Raw genomic sequence first — 24,530 nt, 5'->3', positions numbered from 1 at the left:
ATATTATATAGGTGTATATATATATATATATATTTTTTTATAATTCAAACTTTTATTTATAATTCATTTTTAGATATAATTTATATAATAAACATGGCAGAATATGTATTTTATTTCAAATAGTTTAACCTAATCTATTATATGTCTTTATAATTTCCAACTTTTTAACCGTACCTATTTAATAGAGCATTATATTTTTAATAATTCAAATGTTTAGTATAATTTATTATAAAAATGGCAGAACATTTTAAATATACATTAAATATAATTTACATTAAGTTGTCTTTTTTATACATTTTATATCCAATCTATTAAAAGGGCATTATATTATTTTAATAATTACAATCTTTTTATTTTATATAAATAATTTATTATTATAAAAATGGCACAAAATGACTACATTAAATATAATTTACATTTTAATTTAGATTGTATTGTTATATTATATAAGGTTAAAAAGTTAGAAATTATATAAAATGCATGTTTTATTTTTATTATTATTATTATTTTTATATATATATATATATATATATATATATATATATATATATATATATATATAAATAATTTATAATTTACATGTTTTATTTTATATAATTTCTAACTTTTTAACCTTATATATTTATAATTTATTTACTTTAAAAAAATTCTAGTTTTTAAATGCATTTCTCCAATTTAGTATTTTTTATGAACAAATTATATTATTGTTATAACAATTTAAGTGAAGGATTTCACTGAAAAATGAACATGAATTTTAGTATATATTACTTTATATATTAGTGTTTTAATGATAGCTTACATCACAGGGGTTGACATCACCATGATGTCAATCAATAGAGATTTTTCGATATAGTTTATCTGTATGTAAATATTTCCTTGCAGCGCAGGACTGCTTAAACACGAATGAGAAGATAAAGTGGGACGTACTTTATGATGAGTTATTAAAATTACAATAAATCACGACAGAGAACTTAATTCGGTACATGTGCTGAATTCAGTTCACTTTCACGGCTTATTGCGCTTATGTGTAAAAATGTCTGGTTATATTTAAAGTGAAATTAAACAGTTGGGCGAAATTTTTATTTTATTGGATCCATGCATAAGCTCTTAAAGTGACAGCAGCCTCATATAAGCCAGTCATTAAAGGGATACTCCACTTTTTTTGGAAATAGGCTCATTTTACAACTCCCCCAGAGTTAAACAGTTGAGTTTTACCGTTTTCGAATCCATTCAGCTGATCTCCGGGTCTGGGGTGTCCCACTTTTAGCATAGCTTAGCATAATGAATTGAACCGGACAAGACCATTAGCATCTCTCTCAAAAAAATGAACAAAGAGTTTCGATATTTTTCCTATTTAAAACTTGACTCTTCTGTAGTTACATCGTGTACTAAGACCGACGGAAAAGGAAAAGTTGTGATTTTCTAGGCTGATATGGCTAGGAACTAAACTCTCATTCCTGCGTAATAATCAAGAAACTTTGCTGCCGTACCATGAGTCCAGCAGGCGTAATGATATGACGCAGCACCTGATAATAGTCCCCAGCTCAGTAGCCTATTATCCGGCATGCGCTGCGTCATATCTTAGGTACCCATGGTACGGCAGTAAAGTTTCTTGAGTATTAAAATTTCCAAAAAAAGCGGAGTATCCCTTTAATGTTAATCAAACAACAAAAGAAAAAGAAAATCCTTCACTGCTCTTGACTGAATATCTGCCATAGCGTTATAAGAATCTGTGTGTATGTAATTTGACTTTGAAAACCCCCGGCTTCCATTCAAGCTGGCATGGCATTTTTATTTTGAATTCTTTATATCAGAAATACCAGTACTTTTCACACGGATGCTTTCCTTTCATTTTGAATCTATCAAATTGTCCCTCACTGTGTGTCCATTCCTCTATGAAACCCAGCCAGTGCATTTAGCACAGCCACGGTTCATTTACTCCGGAGAGATGAAGGCAGAGGAGCAGTCGGAGGAGAAGTGTGTTTGAGAATAGTGTGAAGTGAATCGAGGTCGTGACCCCTGGGGGGTTTCCTTCTACCTCTTAGACTCTCTTACTCTCTATTGTACTTCTAAGCGCACACACACACACCGTAGCCATGTCTATGGAAGCAGTGGCCTCGTCCATAATCAGAATACTGCTCTTCCGCACAAATGCGCGCGCCAGACAGAACAGCTGACGTTGCCCCTGGCTGAAGTTCTCCCCACCTTCGGTTATTATAGCATCTGAAAGCAAGGAAAGAGTATCATCAATCATATATTTAGACTTTAAGATTTTAAATTAAATCTTAACCTTAAAAGAGGCCTGGGATGGTAGCTATAACTATATAAATATAAAGTTTTAATAATCGTTCTAATTCTATGAGAATAGGGAAGAATAGGGAACACCGCAACCATAAAGATAACAACACAGAGGAAAATTATTGTTAGAATCACTTCCAGGACCATTTTCTGTCCAGTTAATGAACAATAAAAACATTGAGAGCCAATCAGAATCTAAAAGACTTTAAAGAGTTTGAGCATTTAAAGTGGCTATAATATGTGTTTGTCTAGACTTTCTAAACCTTCAATAAACTGTTCCATTAAAAAAATATGACAGGGTTAAAGTTGTCATCATTTACTCTCCATTATCATTCCAAACCTGTACGAATACTGATCCCCATATAGACTTTCCTTATATAGTGACATTTTTCATATATTTCAAATATCATCTTCTATGTTCCACAGAAGGAAAAAAATTATACTGTAGGTTTGGAATGATATGAGAGTGATTCGATTATGACAGATTTTTAATCTTAGGCCGAACTATCCCTTTAACGTGATTTCTATCAGTCTCTAATCATGCTTTATCATGTCTTAGGTGTCTTACCTAGTCCTCCAGGCAGGGTTTTAACTACTGGTTTGAGTTGTGCTATTTCTAACGCCTCCCACAACATGCTGTCTGTGGCCTTCATCTCTGGATCTAGATTAAAACTGAACACAAGAAAATGAGATCATATAGAACTTCTCTATCAATTCAGTTTGCCCCAGAAATCCTTCATCTCTACAGCCATACTTTTAAAAACACTGAAACGGGAGAAAAGCTATAGTAGATTCAGAGAGAAAACAGAAATGATTAATATGAATGCTCATTCATGCTTGTATGTCATCCATTCATAATGTAAATCTGGGGGAGTTCTCCCAACTCAAGTGTCAAATTCAAACTGATAATATTGAACAAAAGTATATTCGTTTTTTTATTGTAAATGAATAAAATGTCTAGGATATTGGGACAATTTTATTCACTCATGCAGTATTCGGTTTCAAGAGACGCACCGGATGGTTCCGCTGAATAAGAAGGGATCTTGTAGAATAATAGAGAAGCGCGACCTCAGCGTCTGTAGAGGCATCTTTGCTATATCGATGTCATCAATGATTATTCGCCCTGTTGGAGTATAGAGACTTAATATCCATGCCACATATTATACTCAGTAAGTTTTATGAAAGCTTGGCCTTGATAAAAAGTGAGTCACCCTCAAACGTGTCCACCATCCGGAAAAAGGCCAGTGAGAAAGAGGACTTGCCACTTCCTGTTCTACCACAGATTCCAAGCTGTAACAGATCAACACAGGGGTTTATGGGTAACCTTTAACAATATATAATCAAAATAATTGCCTGTGTGTGTGTATATAGAGGGTATGCATTGACGTCACTTTCCCTCCAGGACACGGCCCCTCAGTCAGACTGAGTGGCAAAACATCTTGCAACATAACTGGCTTTAATAGGGGAAACTGTAGTTCGACTCGACTCGACTTGAGGGAGTTGGACTCGACAGTGATCCTCACACCTCACCAAAGAGGTGGTCCATGGACATTGACATGAGGCCAGGAATCAGCTTTTCTGTCATTTTTATGTACCTGATTTTGACCCCCGGGAAATACAAGCCCGGTTCTGTCAACACTGCATTGGCTGCCTATTAAACATCACATACATTTTTAAATATTGCTGATTACTTACAAAGCACTAAATGGTTTAGCTCCGCAGTACTTGAGCGAGCTCTTAACGCATTATAATCCTTCACGTCTATTGCGATCTCAAAATTCCGGCCAGTTACTAATACCTAGAATATCAAAATCGACTGCTGGCGGTAGATCCTTCTCCTGTTTAGCACCAAAACTTTGGAACAGTCTTCCTACCATTGTGCGGGAAGCAGACAAACTCTGTCAGTTCAAAGCTAGACTAAAGACACATCTCTTTGACCTAGCATACACATAACACATTATAGACTTCTATAATTCAATGTTAGGCTGCATAAATCAGGTCAGCCGGAACCAGGAACACTTCCCATAAATCCTGATGTACTCGTGGCATCTACGCTAATTTTAGTGTCTTTGTTTATCCCGAGGTTTTCCCGCAGCCTGCCGGATCCAGGCCGTATCCAGATCTGACGAACGACCCTCGCCTGGACCCATTGACAACGCAGTGCTGAAGTGCCAACTAGTCTCTCCCTATGGAGGATCCCTTTACCACTCTACAGATAAAGCGTTGTCGGGAAAATTTGTTTTGCGTATCTACCCCGAAGTGACAAAGTAAAATAAAATTCTGTATCAAAATTTATAAGGAAAGACCAGTACTTTGTTCAGGCTTGGTTTGTAGGGAATTCCAAACCTGCGCACATATATTCAAACGCACATAACTATAGAACCAATTCTTTATGCGCATGTGAACGCCATCAGCGTTTATCACAGGTTCGCGTTTAAAGTCTGTGTAGAGAGAATGGTGTCGTCTTAGCAGCCCCTAATTTAATAACAAATGATCGTTGCGACGGAAGCGAATCAATCAAAACTAACTTTAGCTGGAAGATATCTTTATTAAAGAACCGCTATAAAGCCAAAACAATCTCTGCTACCTTAAATTATATGTTTATCTCTGTAAAGCTGCTTTGAAACAATCTACATTGTTAAAAGCGCTATATAACTGAAGATGACTTGACTTGACAAGCAAAGCCTGTGAATGCTTTACCTGCTAGACAACACTATAAATACAATATAGGTAAATCTATATCTGTCATATCGCCCAGCCCTAAAACTTGTTAAAGCACTAAGGCATTAAACATAAAATTGTGACTTTCTGTAAAGCTGCTTGGTAATGATGTGTAATCTAAAGCGCTATACAAATACATCTGACTTGACGCTTGGTCGTACTTCAAGACAAGATTTGTTGGTGAAATTAAAGTGATGATGCTTGAAACTGATGCGTGAAAGTCAATGCTTGCACCTTCAAACCTATTTCAAGTTTTGCGTTCTCGAGCCACCAGGCACTGTTATTGTGCAAATGAGCAGGCCAGAATGCATTAAGGGTAAATAACTAATAATCTTTGCAACCGAAGTGAATCAATCAAAACTAACTTTAGCTGGACAATAACTTTATTCTAGAGCTGCTGTAAAGCCAAAACAATCTGTTACTTTAATTTCCAATTATCACTGTAAAGCTGCTTTGAAACAATCTATATTGTTAAAAGCGCTATATAAATGAAGGTGACTTGACTTAACTTGATAAGGACGTAAATGGAAATTCTGGTTGTTCCAATATATTTTGTAGAAACTCAGCTGTCGCCATCAGGCAGACCATAGAGGCTTTCGCACCAGAGGAACCTTTCATAGTTCCTAGAACTATTGGCGGAAGTACCTGGATTTTGGCGTATTCGCACCGCAGGAACTAGGAACGATTTTAGTTCTAGGAACTCCTTTTGGAGGAACTAATTTAGCTCCTACTTCAGAGTTGGGTCTATACCAGCACTATAAGAACTACTAGTGACGTTAGTGAACGCTGATTGGCCGAACGCACGCAAAACACCAACACCCGCCATTTAAAAAAAAGCTGTGTAAACACACAGATTACAGCCTATATATTTACTCCAGACACTAACTCTACGAACATGGAAAACAGCGTAAAGGTTAAGAGGCCCATCTATCACTAAAGGCCTATTTATACTTCTGCGTCGGACCTACGCCGGAGCCTCTACTCTGTAGGCAACACGTTGATTTTCATTTATACTTCTGCGTCGTTGTCCGCGTTGACGCACAATTACACTTGAAGAGCGAGCATGTGAAACCCGAGGGAGCGGTCCTAGCAGACCAATCACAGCGCTTGCGTCCGCGTAGAGTTGACGCGTTGTTACATGAAGGTTTTGGAGAGGTGCACGTCAGGGTACGCCGAAGGGTACGCGCGCTACACATAGCCTACGACGTAGCTACGGCGTGAGTTCGACGCAGAAGTATAAATAGGCCTTAAGGAGAAAATCCAACGCAACTTTGAGGGGACCAAGCAAAACATGATTATGTATTTCTGCTCAGCTAGCGACACTGGACATCAACCACACGGCATACACTAATACCTTTTCATATACTGTCTACTTTCTATGTAACAGTTCTATCTAATAACATATTAGACAGGACTGTTAGACAGATCATAAACCAATGAACACGGAGAAGGCGAGCAATGTGATCAGGTTCTGGCTCTGGGATTCTCAGCGCCGTCAAAATAAAAGTCACAACAACAGCGCTGCTTACGTCACTTCAGAGTTCCTACTGGCGGTGCAAATGCAACCAGGAAAATGTTCCTATGGGAACCATTAGTTCTCGGGGAACCAACCTGGTTGGAACCTAGAACTAAGTTCCTAGAACAACCCGGTGCGAAAGCCCCTTATACGGAGTTCCGTGCAGTAAACTGAAAATATTTAAGAACTCCTTTGTGCTTCTAAACTTGCTTTGTAAGGTAAACTGGGTTTGTCCTACATTATCCAACCATGGTCGCCGTTATGTTGCCAAGTAAGACATGTTTCTGGATCAACATCTTTTGGTGATCCTGGAACAACATTCCTGTTAGAAAACATAGTCCTAACTCTACCCCTAAACATAACCCTACCCATAACTTGACCCTATGATAGATGAATAAGAATGGTGTAGAAGCCCCTAACTCTTGTTCTAAGCCTAAACTTGACATAAACTGTAAACTTGTCCCTCAAATCTGATTGGTTGTTTGGAATGTTGTTCCAGGATTAACAAAGATATTGATCCAGGAACATGTAAAATCTAGGGTCGATTACTCGATTATTTGGTCGATACGTTCTGGCTCGACCAAAATTCTGATTGGTCGATTTTTTGCCGCGTTCATTTCATCAGTTTTGCCGCGTTCATTTCATCAGGTGGAAAGCACTAATTGCTAATGGGGGTGTTTTCAGAGCACCCCTGTTTCACAGGTAACAGTCTGTCTTCAGAACACCCCCCTTGTTTTCACTTCTTTTGGATTAGCCCAACCCACTGGAGAAGAGCGACAGATTGAAGAAAGTAGGCTACTAGAAGGTTTGCTGAATATTATTTATTTAATTGTGAGAGCGTTTAATTCATAGTCAGTCAGTCCTCTTCTACCATGTCAACAAAGACATCGGCGGTGTGGCAGCATTTTTAAGTTAATAGTCTATTCGTGTCTCAGCCCCGAAGCTGAGCACCACAGAGCGGCTGCACAGAGCGGCTGAAATGATAGTGTCTGTCAGTTATTATAATACATATGACAAAAACAATTGTCTAAATGATGTTGCATATTACTCAAAAGTTCTTGTGATGATATCACTAGTTGACAACATAAGTACTATTTTCAGAAATCATAGGCGCAGGTGCACGTGATGCAACGCTGTCAGAGCCGACAGACTCGTGTGTCAGACTCATTTCAGTGCAAAATAATTCGGTCAAAAACGATTTAATATACTGCAAATAGCCTACTAGTTTTTTCTGTTTATTTATAATTCATTTAGGCGGACAACAAGGCTACCAAGTACTGCGCACAGTGCGCAGCTAATTAATTTAAAAAAAATTCCTAACGTAATTTTTTGTCGAAAATTTTAGGACTTCAGTCGACCAAGATTTTCTTTGGTTGATTACAGCCCTAGTAAAATCAAGTACACCATCCAACCATACCCCTTTGTAGAACACAAGGATCATTTTTTCAATGAACACTGACAAATACTTTACAGTTATACAAAATATAAGATGGTAAATATTTAATTGATGAGTTGTCAATATTTGGCCTAGGGTATGATTTTACCTAACAATTCAACATTTAACATAAAAAAACCGCTGCCTGGATTCCAGTTGTTTCTGCGAATGGCAGTGATCTGGGGTTCTAGGGATTCTGTAGCTTTCAGCAACCTGTAAGAAGATAGCTCATTTCTTGTTGAATCTATTTGTATAGTCAATCGCACAGCTCTTTTGCTGCATTCACGCTTAACACCATCACTGCCACTCAGTCATTTTGCCACTCAGTGGGTGTAACCGCAGTGACTCCGCCTACTGTGCATACCCTCTTTATATTTAAATAAGTTGAATATCATTATTTAACTTTAAGAAAATTTACTTTCTTAAATATATGTATAATTGTACCTTTTGTCCTGGGCTGATGTGAGCATTGACCTGTTTGAGGACAGGCTTCAGGGTGCTGTCGTACCTCACGCTCAGATTCTGGATCTGAATCTCACCCCGCTGAGGCCAACCTTCTGGAAGCTGAGACGCGGCTGATAAGAGATAAGAGGCGTATGATATGCTGAGAAAGATTGACAGAATGTGAGAACACTGGAAAAGAAGTAGACAGATCTACTATATCCAGTTTAAATCAAGTCAAGTCACCTTCATTTATATAGCGCTTTTAACAATATAGATTGTTTCAAAGCAGCTTTACAGAGATAATAGGAAATTAAAGTAACAGAGATTGTTTTGGCTTTACAGCAGCTCTAGAATAAAGTTATTATCCAGCTAAAGTTAGTTTTGATTGATTCACTTCTGTTGCAAAGATCATTAATTATTTACTTAGGGGCCGCTAACATGACACCGACCTAACAGAAAACCCTTCATGCGTTTACTGATACTCACACAGCAGACCCTCGTAGTTTTCAGGTTCTGTCCTCAGCAGAGCTTTTATTCTCTTCACAGCTCCCAGCTGCACCTCCATGTCTGCCAGATTACGCACCATCCAGTTCAGGTAGTTGGACACCTGAGAGATAAAATACAGTAACAGAAGTTGTCCAATATTGCTGAAGATCAGCATGTAGAAAGTTAGATGTATGTGTGTGTGGTCTTGCCATGAGGGCGTATGTGAGTCCCAGCCCCACCAGCCCAGTAGACAGATGATTGTATTGGGAGTTTGTGATGGAGGCCACAGCTGCTGTTAGGACAATAAAAGCCCCAATGTACTCCTGCACAAGAGATACAATAGTATAACCATTACTGTTGAGTCGTTCAGGAGGTAAAATCTATTTTTGCTAGTATTTAATCAAATAAAAAATTGTTTAACTGAAACAAACAGAACCAACTCTACAGATGTCACATATAAGGGGCTTTCGCACAGGGTAGTTCTAGGAACAAGCCACCAGGTTGGTTCAGAGATGCTCACAAGTCTCTGAGCTAGAGTCCAAGTCAAGTCTCAAGTCTCTGAGCTAGAGTCCAAGTCAAGTCTCAAGTCTCTGAGCTAGAGTCCAAGTCAAGTCTCAAGTCTCTTGTGGTTATAATAAGTGTTGAATCAAGTACAGCGACCCATCCAGGCTGCTTAGAACACTGCATAGATATATAAGGAATTCAAAGCATGTAATATGTTTGTCTCCTTTATTTATTATCATATATCAACTTTGATTTTGGTATATAATCAGTGTAAACAGGCTATTGCAACATGACATAAACTGAATTTTATTAGGTTTAGTGGCAACATGTTACAATGTTAACATGGTACAATTTCTGGTAAGCTACGTTTTGTTATTATTGCTTGACACAAATTTCACGATTTCAATTAAATTAAATTCTTGTGATTTGATTTAATATTTGGATAAATATTAGGTACACAATATAGGTGTTAATTTTTGTCAAGAAAAATAAAACTCACCTAATGATGTAAACAGCTGGTAGTATTAAAAATAACTCAAATTAAATATAATGCGTTTTTTTTATTATAACAACTTTAGTAAAAGTAAAATAAAATGTTAAGTAAAAATATAATAAATAGCCTACGTAATATAGTACACATTTAGCAAAATACTCTCAAAGCTCTTTTTTTTCTAGCCAACTAACATGCTATAGCCCATATTATGATCCAAGATGGCGGCGCGAGTACATCGCGAGGCTCGCGGTCTCTCCAGATTCTGTAATTTAGCAGTATTTTTCTTGCTCATTTCGGGTCTGTTCGTCCAGAACAGTTGTGCCTTAACATCGTACACCCAAGGTGAGCTTTTGGATATTGGTTTGCGAATTTCCGACAGTTTTATGGACAACCTTCGACTCCTTCCTGAGATCGCCAGATCACCCGAGGCTATGCACTCTGCCCGGCCGGGCGGAAGTGCTCGCAGGCGCCGGCGAGATCGTAAACAAAGGCGGGGGAAGCGCGGAGGACTAAGAGCTAAGCTAAAGCTAACACCACACCGGCTCTCTTTACCCAGCATTTTCCTTGCCAATGTACGGTCGCTGTTGAACAAAATGGAGGAGATTCGACTCAACATCACATACAGCAAGAGACTTTTGAACTGTAATGTTCTAATTTTCACGGAAACATGGTTAAACAGCGGAATACCGGACAACGCTATTGAGCTAGCGGGACGCCATACATTCCGGGCGGATAGAACATTAGATGGCTCCGGTAAGACCAGAGGTGGTGGATTGTGCATTTACATTAACAAAGCTTGGTGCACAAACTCTGCTATTGTTGGGAGACATTGTTCAGCTAACCTTGAGTTTCTCATGGTTAAATGTAGACCGTTTTATCTACCGCGGGAGTTCACTTCCACTATTATAACTGCAGCCTATATTCCCCCGGATGCTGATGCCAAGTTTGCTATGAAAGAACTTCACGCAGCCATCAGTAAACAACAGACCGTTCACCCGGAAGCTGCGTTTATTGTTGCGGGTGATTTTAATCATTCAAACTTAAAGTCAGTGCTACCGAAATTTCACCAGCATGTTTCCTGTCACACCAGAGGAAACAAAACCTTAGACCATGTTTACACAAACATGGCTGAAGCTTACGTCGCGACACCCCTCCCCCACTTGGGACAGTCAGATCACCTTTCTTTGTTCCTCACCCCCAAATATGCACCTCTGATCAATCGCGTGAAGCCATCAGTGAAGACCATCAAGGTGTGGCCTGCGGGGGCAGATTTCTCACTCCAGGAAAGGTTTCTACACACAGACTGGAGTATGTTTGCTTCTCAAGCCACCAGTGGCTCTCACACGGACATTGACTGCTACACCTCCTCTGTACTGGATTATATTAATACCACCATTGACAGTGTTACAACCCAGAAGCAGATCACCACATACCCAAATCAGAAGCCATGGATGAACAGGGAAGTGCGACTCCTATTGAAGACACGCAATACTGCCTTCAGATCAGGAGATGCACAAGCCTATAGCACATCCAGAGCAAATCTGAAAAGGGGCATCAAAGAGGCCAAGCACTGCTACAAGCTTAAGATAGAGGGACACTTTTCCAACGCTGACCCTCGGCGCATGTGGCAGGGCATTCAGGCCATCAGTGACTACAAACCCTCTCACTCCACCCCCGCAGCCACTGATGTCAACTTCCTGAACGAGCTAAATGACTTTTATGCTCGCTTTGAAAGAGACAACAGAGAAACTGCCACCAAGCTCAAATCCTCAGCTGACCACCCACCGATCACACTCTCCTCCACAGATGTCTGCAATGCACTGAGCCGGATCAGCGCGCACAAGGCTGCTGGACCAGACAACATCCCTGGACGCGTACTCAGGGCATGTGCGGAGCAGCTCGCTGGGGTTTTTACAGACATTTTCAACCTGTCTCTTGCCCAAGCAACTGTACCAACATGCTTTAAATGCACTTCCATTGTGCCAGTGCCAAAACACTCCAGCCCGAAGTGCCTTAATGACTACCGCCCTGTAGCACTCACACCCATCGTAATGAAGTGCTTTGAGCGGCTGGTCCTGGCACACCTAAAAGACTCTCTACCATCCACATTGGACTCACACCAGTTTGCCTACCGTAGCAATAGGAGCACAGAGGATGCAGTCTCCATGGCACTGCACTCTGTGCTCACACATCTGGACAATAAGAACACTTATGCACGCATGCTGTTTGTTGACTTCAGCTCAGCATTCAACACTGTCATCCCAACTAAGTTAATAGCCAAACTTGGAGACCTGGGCTTCAACACCTCCATGTGCAACTGGATTTTGGACTTCTTGACCAACAGACCCCAGAATGTTCGATCAGGCTCCAACTGCTCCACATCCATCACACTCAACACTGGTGTACCACAGGGCTGTGTGCTAAGCCCGTTCCTCTACTCCCTCTTCACCTCCGACTGCAAGCCTGTGTACGGATCTAATTCCATCGTCAAGTTTGCGGACGACACTACGGTGATTGGTCTCATCAGCAACAACGATGAGACTGCCTATAGGGAGGAGATCAAGCACCTGGCCACATGGTGCACCGAAAATAACCAGCTCCTCAACACCACCAAAACGAAGGAGCTCATCGTGGACTTCAGGAAAGTGTCAAGAGGCACACACGACACCATCCACATCAATGGAATGGCTGTTGAGCGTGTCTCCAGTTTCAAGTTCCTGGGGACCCACATCTCGGCGGACATGACCTGGACAACCAACACCTCCAGCCTGGTCAAGAAGGCTCACCAGCGCCTTTTCTTCCTGAGGACACTGAGGAAGAATCAGCTTTCCTCCACTATCCTGGTGAACTTCTATCGCTGTGCAATAGAAAGCATCCTGACCAACTGTGCTACAGTGTGGTATGGGAGCTGTTCTGTTGCAGAGCGCAAGGCACTGCAGCGGGTGGTGAAAACCGCCCAGCGCATCACTGGGACTCCACTACCTGCCATCGAGCACATCCAGAGGAAACGCTGTCTGCATCGAGCTCGCAGCATCCTTAAGGACTCCTCTCACCCAGCCCACAGACTGTTTTCTCTCCTGCCCTCCGGCAGGCGTTTCAGGTGCCTCCGGACCAGGACCAGCAGACTAAAGAACAGTTTTTTCCCCAGAGCTGTCTCTTTATTAAACTCTAACCCTCATTGATCCCACTCCCCTTATATACTGATTGACTCTCCTCTCCCTCCTCACACCTGCCTCCATTTTGTTATTTGCAATACTATAATGTTCATTTGCACTGCTGACTGTATTACAGTAACAACTGTTTACATATGCATCTTGCACTACTACCTTGACTGGAATATGCTCATTTGCACTGCCGACTGTTATTTACAGTACCGACTGTTATATATACATTGCAATATCGTACCTTAACTGTAATATGCAATTACTTTCCACTGCACTCACTCGGATAGCTTCTGTCCAAACTTTATTTGCACTACTTTAAATCCATTGTTATACTGCTCATTAGCCTAACTTATACATATATCTATTTGTAAAATTCTGTTTATAGTAATATCCATCTGTATATTATGCTCACATTCTGTTTATAGTAACAGCCATCTGTATATATATTCATAGTACATATCTATCTGTAAAATTCTGTTTATAGTAACAGCCATCTGTATATTATATTCAGTACATATCTATCTGTAAACATTCTGTTTATAGTAATAGCCATCTGTATATATTATATTCAGTACATATCTAGCTGTAAATTCTGTTCACAGTAATAGTTATCTGTATATTATATTCATAGGACAATCTATCTGTAAATTTTTGTTTATAATAGTATTCAACTCTATATTTATTCAGTACATATCCATGTTCTGCACTTATGAACCACTGTATATCCTGCACTTGCTGCTATTGCACTTCTGGTTAGACCTAAACTGCATTTCGTTGCCTTGTACCTGTACTTGTGTAATGACAATAAAGTTGAATCTAATCTAATCTAATCTAATATTATGATCATTAAAGGGCTTTTCTGAGGTAAATGTTATGTGACATTGTTCTCCTGCTGTTTTATTGATCCCTTTCCGCGGATGAAAAAACACTGATTGATCGATATTATGTATGAGGATGGAATATACATTTCGGTAAGTTGTACTGTATCTTTCAACAGTGTTGGTGTTTATTTACTATTAGCTAGTAGAAAGGGTCTGTTCACGTGCCGTTAGGGATCCGTCACGTCACATTTACAAGCGCCAAAACGGTTTTTATTGTTTGAATTTCGTAATAGAATTTACAGAATTTGAGAGCTGAGTGAAGTAAGTAACAACCTAAGTAACCTACTCTGTCTAGTCTGTCGGTCTCCGTGACCGTGTCCTCTTCGCGAGTTTTCTCTGCGTGAGAAAATGTATGTGTGGTGTGAGTGAGAGCGTGTGAAAACTGTCAATCGCGTGAGTCTCACGGTGAATGCTTGACAGTTGGCAGCCCTGCAGAAATTTTTAAACCCAAAGCTTACGATGAACGGCACAGCAGCCAGCGGCCGGTGCGGTACATGTTTGTTGTCCTCTCATGTTTGGACGGTTTGGACGCGCGCAGCAGATAGTACTTCACGTGTTACGTAGGCAGGTTATAGGTAACGGAGGGAGGGGAATAACAGCGAGCTCATCAGACGTTTTTAAAAAAAATAAACATTGTTCACGAGTCCCGCAGCTCGAGTCCGAGTCGAGTCTGAAGTCTTTCGAGGACGAGTCTCAAGTCAAGTCTGAAGTCACTGTGTGTGCGACTTAAGTCGCACTCGAGTCCGAGTCTCAAACTCGAGTCCCCATCTCTGGGTTGGTTCCCCGAGAACTAATGGTTCCCCTAGGGACATTTTCCTGGTTGCTTTCGCACCGCCAGTAGGAACTCTGAAGTGACGTAAGCAGCGCTTGTTGATGTGACTTATTTTGACGGCGCTGAGAACGCCAGCCAGAGCCTGAGCACACAGTGCTCGTATTCTCTGTGTTCATTAGTTTACGATCTGTCTAACAGTCCTGTCTAATATGTTATTAGATAGAACTGTTATACATAGAAAGTAGACAGTATATGAAAATGTATTAGCGTATGCCGTGTGGTTGATGTCCAGTTTTGCTAGCTGAGGAGAAATACATAATCATGTTTCGTTTGTCCCCTCAAAGTTGCGTTGGATTTTCTTCTAAGCCTAAGGGTTAAAAGGCTGATCTATCACTGTTTTCAATGTTCGTAGAGTTACTTTGTGAAGTAAATGTATAGGATATAATCTGTGTGTTTACACAGCTTTTTTAAAAATGGCGTGTGTTGGTGTTTTGCGTGCGTTCGGCCAATCAGCGTTCACTAACGTCACTGGTATCTCCTATAGTGCTGGTTTAGACACTACTCTGAAGTAGGAGCTAAATTAGTTCCTCCAAAAGGAGTTCCTAGATCTAAAATCGTTCCTAGTTCCTGCGGTGCGAACACACCAAAAAACGGGTACTTCCGCCAATAGTTCTAGGAACTATGAAAAGGTTCCTCCAGTGCGAAAGCCCCTATAGTAACTGACTTGTGTGGCTTATAAACTCACCATTCGAACCTCCAGCCAGCGGTTCGCCGCTGTGAGGAAGAGAGAGGCCATGTTATTGGCATCTGTGAACTCTAGAAGTCTTTGTCTGAATCTAGGCTCATACCTAAGAGGGAAAATACAAGAAGAATATACATTTATATGTCATTTAGCAGATGCTCCCATCCAGAGTGACTGCCACGGTCCACAGATGAGCGAATAAAGCACTCAAACCCAACATTTTGCCCACCTGAAGGCTCTGATGGTTGTGAGCCCCTCTACTGTCTCAGAGAAGTGTGAGAGCAGAGGAAGCTGTGTGCTGTCTTCAAGCTGCTGGAGATCTCTGGAAATACAAGCACACAGGTCACTTACACTAAACATCTCAATAGAAAATACAATTCTCTCATCATTTACTCTCATGCCATCACCAAAGGACATGTCTTTTGGTGATGGCATTGGGAAAGGACACGTTTTTTCAGATAAATACAAAAAAAAAAAAATGTAGAAAAAAAAACACACACCTCTTTAAGTCTATATGAAGTGAAACAATAGGGGGAAAAAAAGATTTTTTTTACATTATGTGTAAAATAAATAAAATAAATAATCATGTTAGCTGACGCCTTCGCAAAAACATCAGCTGGAGTCTATTGCAGATATAGATATTCATACATGCATCTAACTTGCTCTCGAGTGTTGAGGGACCCTGCTTTGACCATTCCAATATGTATAGATTATGTATAGCAGCCCATAGAAACGTCTGATAATGAGGCATCTATGTATATATTCCCATGCTTCAAGCACCTGAGCTAAGAACAAATTGATTTGCAACGGTCCCTTGTCGCATCCAGTGTTGTCAGCCTCAACAATTGTCTTGTCTGCTGTAGACACAGTGTCAGAGCTCTCTAAGTTGTTTATGTTCATTATTATTGTAATGTAAAATTTTTTGAGACATGAGGTAATGCAGACTCAGCTCTGGCTGTGTGTGTTCATGTGTTTTGAAGACGCTCTGAAGTGAGGGTGGGATCTTATGCTTTCAAAGCTAACTTGCTATTGCTATATATACATACTACAAACCATTACTTCTAGCTAACTGCTAAAAGTATAGAGTATTCATATTTTAGTGGTTTCGTTTCAGAAACCACTGGGGTTGTAGGTAGCACCGCCATGATGGTTGTTTGTGCTGTTTTGACCGTCAACTTTTGGGAGCCCATTGACTTGCATCATACAGACACACAGATGGATTATTATCCTCAAAATCTTTGTGTTCATCTGAAGAAAGTAAGTCATACTTGTGGGTTGTGGGAGGGTGAGTACATAATTAGAGAATTTTCATTTTTGGGTGAAGTATCTCTTAGTATTGAGAATAAATTTGTAGCTATAAAGGCATATTTCTTAATATACAACATAAAACAAATCTGGACAGAAAGTTGCAATGGAGAAGTAAATGTCTTCAGATAAGTGATATATTAATCGGATTGGTTACTTTGAAGCGACTCTGAAGTATTTCTGGATGAAGTAGCAGGTGATGGCCAGTGGTGCTAGTACAATGAGGAAAACCGGCGTGACGTATGAGATCACACCCAGAGCCGACACACACAGCAGCGTGGAGCGACTCAAACACTCCAGGGTAGCGGGAATGTGCTGAAACATAAATAGATAGAATTAAAAATCTATTACTAAATGCTGTGTTTGATAGTCACCAAGTGAGTAATACTGCAACACACAAACATTTTATGATTTGGGTATCGTAACATCCTACCTGATCTATCGTATTGGTATCGGAAGAGAAACGGTTTAATATGCTTCCTAAAGGAGTCGTTTCAAAGAGCCTGGAAAAAGAAAGAGGGAACAATTTGAGGAAAATTTCAATCTATTTCAAAGGTTAAATCACTTGACTCAAAGAAATAAAGGCTACTCTGCAAAAAAAATGCTTTCAAATGCTTTTTCCCCCCAGCAAATGTCTTATTATGTGTAAATATTTCATAAAAAGATTCAACAACTGAGACAAATGGAACAGATTTCAAAAGCATTTGACGAACACAAATGGAACAACGAGTCTCTGAACAGAGCAGTCAGTATCTGTTGTGGCCAGAAGCTGCTTTCAGTCCTACAGTGCATCTCATCTTAATGAACTGAGCCAGATTTGCCAGTTTATGCTGTGAAATGTTACTCCACTCTTCCACCGTGGCACTTGCAAGTTCTCGAACACATCTGGGACATATGGTTACACGTGGTTTGGCACTGCAAGACTGATCAGCTGTCCTTGCTGTCTCCCTGTAGCACTGTCTCAGGCATCTTAAGGGGCTTTCAACACAGAAGGAGCGTTGTCATAGTTCCTTCCTAGAACTATTGGCGGAAGAACCCACTTTTTGGCGTTTTCACACCGCAGGAACTAGGAACGAATTTAGTTATAGGAACGCCTTTTGTAAGAACTAAATTAGCTCCTACTTCAGAGAAGTGTCTAACCAAGTGGGAACCTTCTGGTCTCTCTTGAAACCAACACGGAAGTGACTTAAACTGAAATTCATCGACTGACCACTAGAGACAGGTTCCAAAAGAGAGTCAATCCCATGTTAATATGCCCAACTTTCAGCCTGGTACAAAAAGTGGTTTTGGTCTGTAGCTAATTTTGCCCTTCATGACAACTGTGAGGAGGCTGAATTTTTTTTATAACTCATCAGTTTACATTTTATTAAGCCTTAAAGGGGCGGTTGATTATGATTTCACTTTTTTAACTTTAGTTAGTGTGTAATGTTGCTGTTTGGGCATAAACAACATCTGCAAAGTTACAATGCTCAAAGTTCAAAGCAAAAGGAGATAATTATTTGCTTTAAAAGAAATTGCTTTTTAAGGACTACAACAAACGGCTGGTTGGGACAACAGGACTTTCCTCCTGGGTTGACATCACAAACCCTAAAATTTACATAAACCCCGCCCCCTGAACACGATTTATAGATTATCAAGACAGAATATGCTAATCAATGACTAGAAGATAACTACACATAAGCTACATAAATTCATCAACTAACTATTCAGAAACGTCCTGTTGCTTCTACATGTTGTCACCTCTTCTTGAATCTCTCCATCATTGTCTGAATCCGGTTTGAACATAAAAGGCTAAAAGTTGTTGAAATTTTCAGTGCAGGTCTATGTGAGGTAAAAGGACACAAGCTGTTGAAGCTCCGCCCTCTGTGCCGGGAGCAGCAGCTCATTTGCATTTAAAGGGACAGACACAAAGCAGTACGTTTTTGCTCGCCCTCAAAAATTGACAATTTTAACATGCTATATAAATATCTGTGGTGATTTTGAGCTAAAACTTCACATACGCACTCTGGGGACATCAAAGACTCTTTTTTTTTTTTACATCTTGTGAAAAGGGCATTATACCACCCTTTTAAAGTTCATCATAATTAAGGGCGTGGCCACTTAAAGAGACACATGGATTGCCGCTGCTGTCACTACTAGCCGTTTGTCTGCTGTCTGTTAGCCATCACGTCACCTCAGCTAATCCCGCCTCTTTGCCCATTTTTAGTTATCTGGGAGTGACGCGCAGCCAAGATGGCGACGGCTGACTCCGCCCACTTTGGGCTTCAAAAATGCTCTTCAGAAACCTTCAGGTGACGTTAGGACACTATGTCCATATTTTTTTTAAAGTCTATGGGTCTAGCTCAGCACAATAGGAACTACCAGTAACGTAAGTGTATGCTGATTGGTTGAACGCATGCCATATGAAACAGCACCCGCCATTTTTTAAAAGCTAATATTAACGGCATTTACCTGTCGCCTTCTTCTGCGCCGTTGTGTTCTTTTTTCAGCATTTTTTATGTAGCACTACAAGTTTGTCATAGGAGATTTCGTCGCTTAGCCCTCCTCTTTGCTCTTTCCATAGCATAACCTATACGTCTACATTCCATCTCCGTTATCACGAATCCGACGACACACAACAGAAACACAGCTCCGATCACTGCGTCCTCCATTCTCCAGTGGTTGACATTGCGGAATGCCACGCTTAAATGACATCACTGTCAACCGGCTTAGGTCACTACTGTACCTACTGGTGGTGCGAATGCAACCAGGAAAACAGCCCTAGAGGGAAATGTTTTCTCTGGGGGACCACCCTAATGTCTAGTTCCTATAACTAAGTTCCTAAAACTAACCGTTGCGAAAGCATGAAAAACATTAAACACTTTCCAATAAAGATCTGTAAAGCTTTTTGGGATTATACAAAATTATCTTTCAAATACAGTATCCTGGAAAAAGGACGTTTCTTTTTTTGCTGAGTTTAGTTCACCCAAAGTGTATTTTGTCATCTGTGAAATGAAAATGAAATTATACTTTTTTGTTCTATAGGAGTTTGCGAGCTGCAGTTCCCATCCACTTCCACTGTATGTTAAAGAGCAACTTAGGACATTTAGCTAAATATCTCTTTTGGCAAGAGAAGACATGTTCACATAAATAAACTCTCTCTCTCCTATGCAAACACTGGCCGCCCACCTTGTATTTAATACATACCCACACACACCATGACTCATAACAAATTATACACAACATGCCATAATATTCCACATAAACACTTGATATGAAGGTTTAAGATATACCTCATTGGGGCGAGAATAATATTACTGAGTAGACTGTGATGCAGTTCTTTGGCCACCCGCAAGCCTGTCCACTCCACGGCCACTGATGTGGCCAGACACAACACGATACCCAGACAGCACAGCAAACTGAACACCAGCAGGTATGACGAGTGACTGAAACCAACGACCTGTGGGGAGAACAATGGCGACACTTAAAAAAACACCAACTCACTTGGTTAATATTTCTATGCACAGGAAGGATTGGTAAGCAATTCTATCATGCTGATCTCACTCTAACACATGTTGTCATGGTTATACTTTCATAACAGTGCAATAGCTGCATATTTTAAGCATTTATTTGCCAATATTATTGTTGCAGCCCATCACAGTATTGTTGCAGAACGATAGCTATAACAATAACTATAGTAACGGCCACAGCAACAGATAATAATGTTCTGCACATGCTGCAGTTTTGTCATCTGCTACTTTAAATGCTCAAGCTATTTAAATTCAGGTGAATTCTGATTGGCTGTCAATTTTTTTATCGTTTATCAGCTAACGTCCAACAATATGGTTTCTCATGTCGTTATAGCTGTGGTCTGGTCTTCCCCGCTTTCATAGAATTATAATGATTATTAAAACTTTATAGTTATCGTTAGAGTTATCGTCTGTCGGGTGAACGAGCCTTAAATGTATTTAAGTGACTCTGCAAAAAATCCATGACACTGCTAGGCTAGCAGGCAAATCATTTCAATCACATAGGAAGACTGAGGTTTTTCTGACTAATTCTAATGTATGTACTGCAACCCTACAAATGCTAATCGTAAACCCTGAAAAAATAACAAAGTGAAAGAAAATCAATCTGGCAATCAAGGTGGCTAAAAGGCTATTCATTATCGTAGAACTCCAGCAGAGAACATCAATAATGTGAACCAACTCAAAAACATAACTAATTAGTGGAAGTCTAAATCAGGGGTAAAGTCTACTTTACATTCTGTGTGATGGCAAAGACGGCTGCTTAAAATGCGTTGAGCAATTATCTCAGCAGTATTGATCGGAAAAAAACTGGTTTGTGAAAATGCGGAAAATACGTTGATAAGATGTCTTGTAGTGTCTCTGCTAAAGAGGAGCATGTGGAGTGGATAAAATAAAATAAATTGCACTTATTACACAGAGCAGCTGTGTGTGGAGAGGATATTTAAACAAAACATTTGAGCTGGACCTGTGCGTCTATAAGAAAGATGGAGATCTGGGGCCTCATTTATAACCGTTACGTACGCACAAAAGAGGAGTCCTAATCATAAATGCAGTGCATGTTCACAATAACAGTTTAAATATCTAATAAAAATCTATGTTTTACATCTGATATACAGTACACATTTAGAATAAATATGCTATTCTCATTAACGGAGTTAAGCACTTAAATGACATGAAATCATTACCGAGAAGTTACAACATTTTTTGTAGTGGATGCAATGCTTTTGAACACTTTTCCTGTGTATAATGCTGTGTTTCAATGTTTTAACCACACCGAGGATTGCTTAGCGCATGATAATAGGAGAACTCATAATATTTTCGTGAATATAATGATCAATAATGCACAATTAGACCTATCTGTTTCCAATAAAAAATACTATTTGGATTGAGAAAACCTTCTCTGAAATGTATTTTATACTATTTGATGTATTTATTCAAAAACAAGGCAAAGTTAGGCTACTAAATGATTTTTAGTAATGTAATGTGAAGGCACATCCGTATCTCATTTGAATATGGATGAATATGCATATGCAAATGATATGTAGATGAGGATATGCATAGTAAAACTAGGCGTTGTAATCTCCATATATTATTTCAGGGAAGAGATGGGGTGGAGACGTATGTGTGCACAATCTTCCGCTGACTGGGATTTATAAAGGGAATTTTGCATAGGTTCTGGTGTCCGGAAGGATTTATAGGTCTGAATATTTTTTTGCCGTACGCCATTTTTGCCTTTCGGGAGCACTACACTTTTAGTAAGGATCCTATGCACAGTTTTATAAATGAGACCCCTGGGGTCCCACTGGCTTCTTCAAAGTAGCACAATTTTAACAATCTGACTGACTCAAGGTGAGGTTTACTAAACAAACTACCTTGCCTCTAACTCTGAACAACTGGATTCTAGTCTCACTGTGTTATCTGAGCTGTCACAGCACATACTAGCTTAAGGCTAAGCTCTCCACAACATGCTCTTCCTCAGAGGCAGGGTGGTCTATTAATAAAGTGAAGTGTTTGTATCTGGCTCTTAACACCTTCTCTTGTTTTTTTCCTATGTTCCATTCAACATTGATGTGCCTCCTGTAAATATAAAACATATCAATATTCAATCATCAATATTTATCATTGATCATTTTAAAAATCAACCCAAGCAGCCAATGAAATCAAACATCTAAGCTATCCGAGGTCGATGAACTGCCTCTTCAGCAGGTGCAAAACATAAATTATGTAAATTGGAGGCTAAATCATTCAAGAGGGGATCCATATGCAGAGTACATTTTCAAAGTAGAAAAAAATAATAATTGCACCTGCATTGTAAAGCGTTTTTTAAATTTTTAACAAATTTGACCATATCATAGAGAGAAAAAACTAACAACCATCCATAACACTTCTGCAACCTGCAATAGCATAGCAAGCTCTGACAACCACCCACAATGCAACAGTTTTAGCCACTGACATTTTTCAGAAAGTGTATCAAGTTCACATGTATGTATAACCGTCTAACTATACCTGCACTAGGGAGCAGTTGTGTGCAGCTGCGTCGATTTTGGCTGCGATGACTTTGGACGTCCAGTGAGCGAGCCAGTAGTCGATGGCCACCAAAAGGGAGTGTTTGATGAGCTGGGATAGCAGGAGCAGGAGAAGCAGGAGGAGGCCTGCAGAGCTCAGGTACGTCCCACAGGATCTCCAGGGAATGGTGGCTCTTTGCCTCATCACTTGAGACAGGTTATCTTCATCATCGCTCTCCACAGACTCTTCTATAGATATGAAAAGAAAACCGTTAGATAAACAGATAGACAGAGAGATAGAAACATAGACATGAACAGAGAGGATGGATGGATGGATGGATGGATGGATTGTGTAACATACAAAACATGTCAACTTGTCCCATCTATATAAAATATCCTTGTCCCAAGAACACAATTCAACCTTTTGAACACGTGCAAACTTAAATATGGAGAGCACACCCCACTTGCTCTAAATTTTAAAAGAAGCGTCACACTGGCATTTTAAAAACACAAGTGTAGGTGGATAGCAAAAGAAGGGAGAGATACTGAAAGAAGGAATAAACATGAGAATAACAACTGTAAAGCCCAGCCAAACACTTGCACCAAGCCAAGAATACCCTTGAGTGGCAGAGCAGTAATGCTGTGCGTGTATATATATATATATATAATGTTTAGGTCAGTAGAAGAGCATTTACACGCATTAGCACTCAGCACAATCTCAGTGCTGAAGAGACAGAACCATTCCCACATTAATTATTCAGTCATTCCACCATGGTCTGGTCCGTCAGCAGATGTTAAATACTTTTGCTCACTCTACCACGCTACAATTAAAATCAACAATGCTTAGCAAACAAATCAAGTGTATTATGATAGCCAGCAAGGAGGTCTATAATAGTAAAATGACCATGCACAGAGAATACAACATGTGATGAAGACATTTACTTTTTCAGACAAAGCACAGGGTCTATTATTTTGTCAGTCATTGTAGTGAGAAGGCTAACCTTCCAATATAGCTTCAGTACTGGAGCATATTGACATTTGGCAAACTGCCACATTACTGGCACTTGTCTGCCATCTAGAGAATAATCAATTATGAAGGCGAGGGGGTGTTGAAATATAGAACAACTTTGGCCTTGGTGGGTAAAGCTTATACTACAGTAGGTCAGGCCGTTGCATGCCTGCATACAATGTCCATCTTGCAGGCATACTAGGACGACCTGCTCAGAGACCTTGATGAAGGCGAGGGGGGTGGGCCCAGATGCTATTAAAAAAACTGCGCCAGGCCACGGATTTGTCTCTCAGGGCCACCAAGGAGACAACCAGTGCCATCTGTCATTCTATGGCAGCCCTGGTGGTCACAGAGAGGCGTTTCTGGTTAAATCTTTCTGGTTTTAAGGAGAAGGAAAAAGCATTTCTTCTGGAAGCCCCGCTTTCACTTTGTTGACGCTGTCACCTCAGTCATCGAGAGGTTTCATGAGGCGAAGAAGCAAGAGGTACCTCCCTTGCCGAACTCGGGTCTCAGGGGCTTTTGGATGGGAGCAACCCCAGATGCGTACAAGATCCTTATACAGGGTGCAGGGGGTCGGGGTGGCACTTTCAGCCAACGCCTTCAAGTGGCCTTCACTTCGTCTAAGTGGTCCTGACACCAGTGGTTTCAGGCCTTTGAAGGCAGGCCCCTCTGGAGGAAGTGATTTACACTTCATCATACAGTGCCCGCTTCTCCTCTGTGCCCTCAGGGGACCATTCTGCCAACCCT

At 40.2% G+C, this 24,530-nt stretch overlaps 1 protein-coding gene across 2 annotated transcripts in view; it reads right to left on the bottom strand.

Annotated features, from left to right (window-relative positions):
• abcc8 (ATP-binding cassette, sub-family C (CFTR/MRP), member 8) overlaps nt 1-24,530 on the bottom strand; it is a 96,829-nt gene that overhangs the window by 587 nt on the left and 71,712 nt on the right. For both annotated transcript variants that reach the window (XM_084397748.1, XM_084397747.1), the window contains exons 26-38: nt 22,776-23,023; nt 20,034-20,200; nt 17,195-17,264; nt 16,919-17,076; nt 15,686-15,778; nt 15,460-15,562; nt 9,110-9,223; nt 8,901-9,021; nt 8,415-8,545; nt 3,510-3,588; nt 3,313-3,421; nt 2,867-2,970; nt 2,090-2,223 (exon numbers count right to left, since the gene is read on the bottom strand). In XM_084397748.1, the coding sequence (XP_084253874.1) occupies nt 2,090-2,223; nt 2,867-2,970; nt 3,313-3,421; nt 3,510-3,588; nt 8,415-8,545; nt 8,901-9,021; nt 9,110-9,223; nt 15,460-15,562; nt 15,686-15,778; nt 16,919-17,076; nt 17,195-17,264; nt 20,034-20,200; nt 22,776-23,023 (1,631 nt within the window). The remainder of the gene's footprint in view (nt 1-2,089; nt 2,224-2,866; nt 2,971-3,312; nt 3,422-3,509; nt 3,589-8,414; nt 8,546-8,900; nt 9,022-9,109; nt 9,224-15,459; nt 15,563-15,685; nt 15,779-16,918; nt 17,077-17,194; nt 17,265-20,033; nt 20,201-22,775; nt 23,024-24,530) is intronic.

Source organism: Rutilus rutilus, assembly GCF_951802725.1.
Source record: "Rutilus rutilus genome assembly, chromosome: 23".
NCBI lineage: Eukaryota > Metazoa > Chordata > Actinopteri > Cypriniformes > Leuciscidae > Rutilus > Rutilus rutilus.
This window is presented reverse-complemented; position numbering and strand designations above follow the sequence as displayed.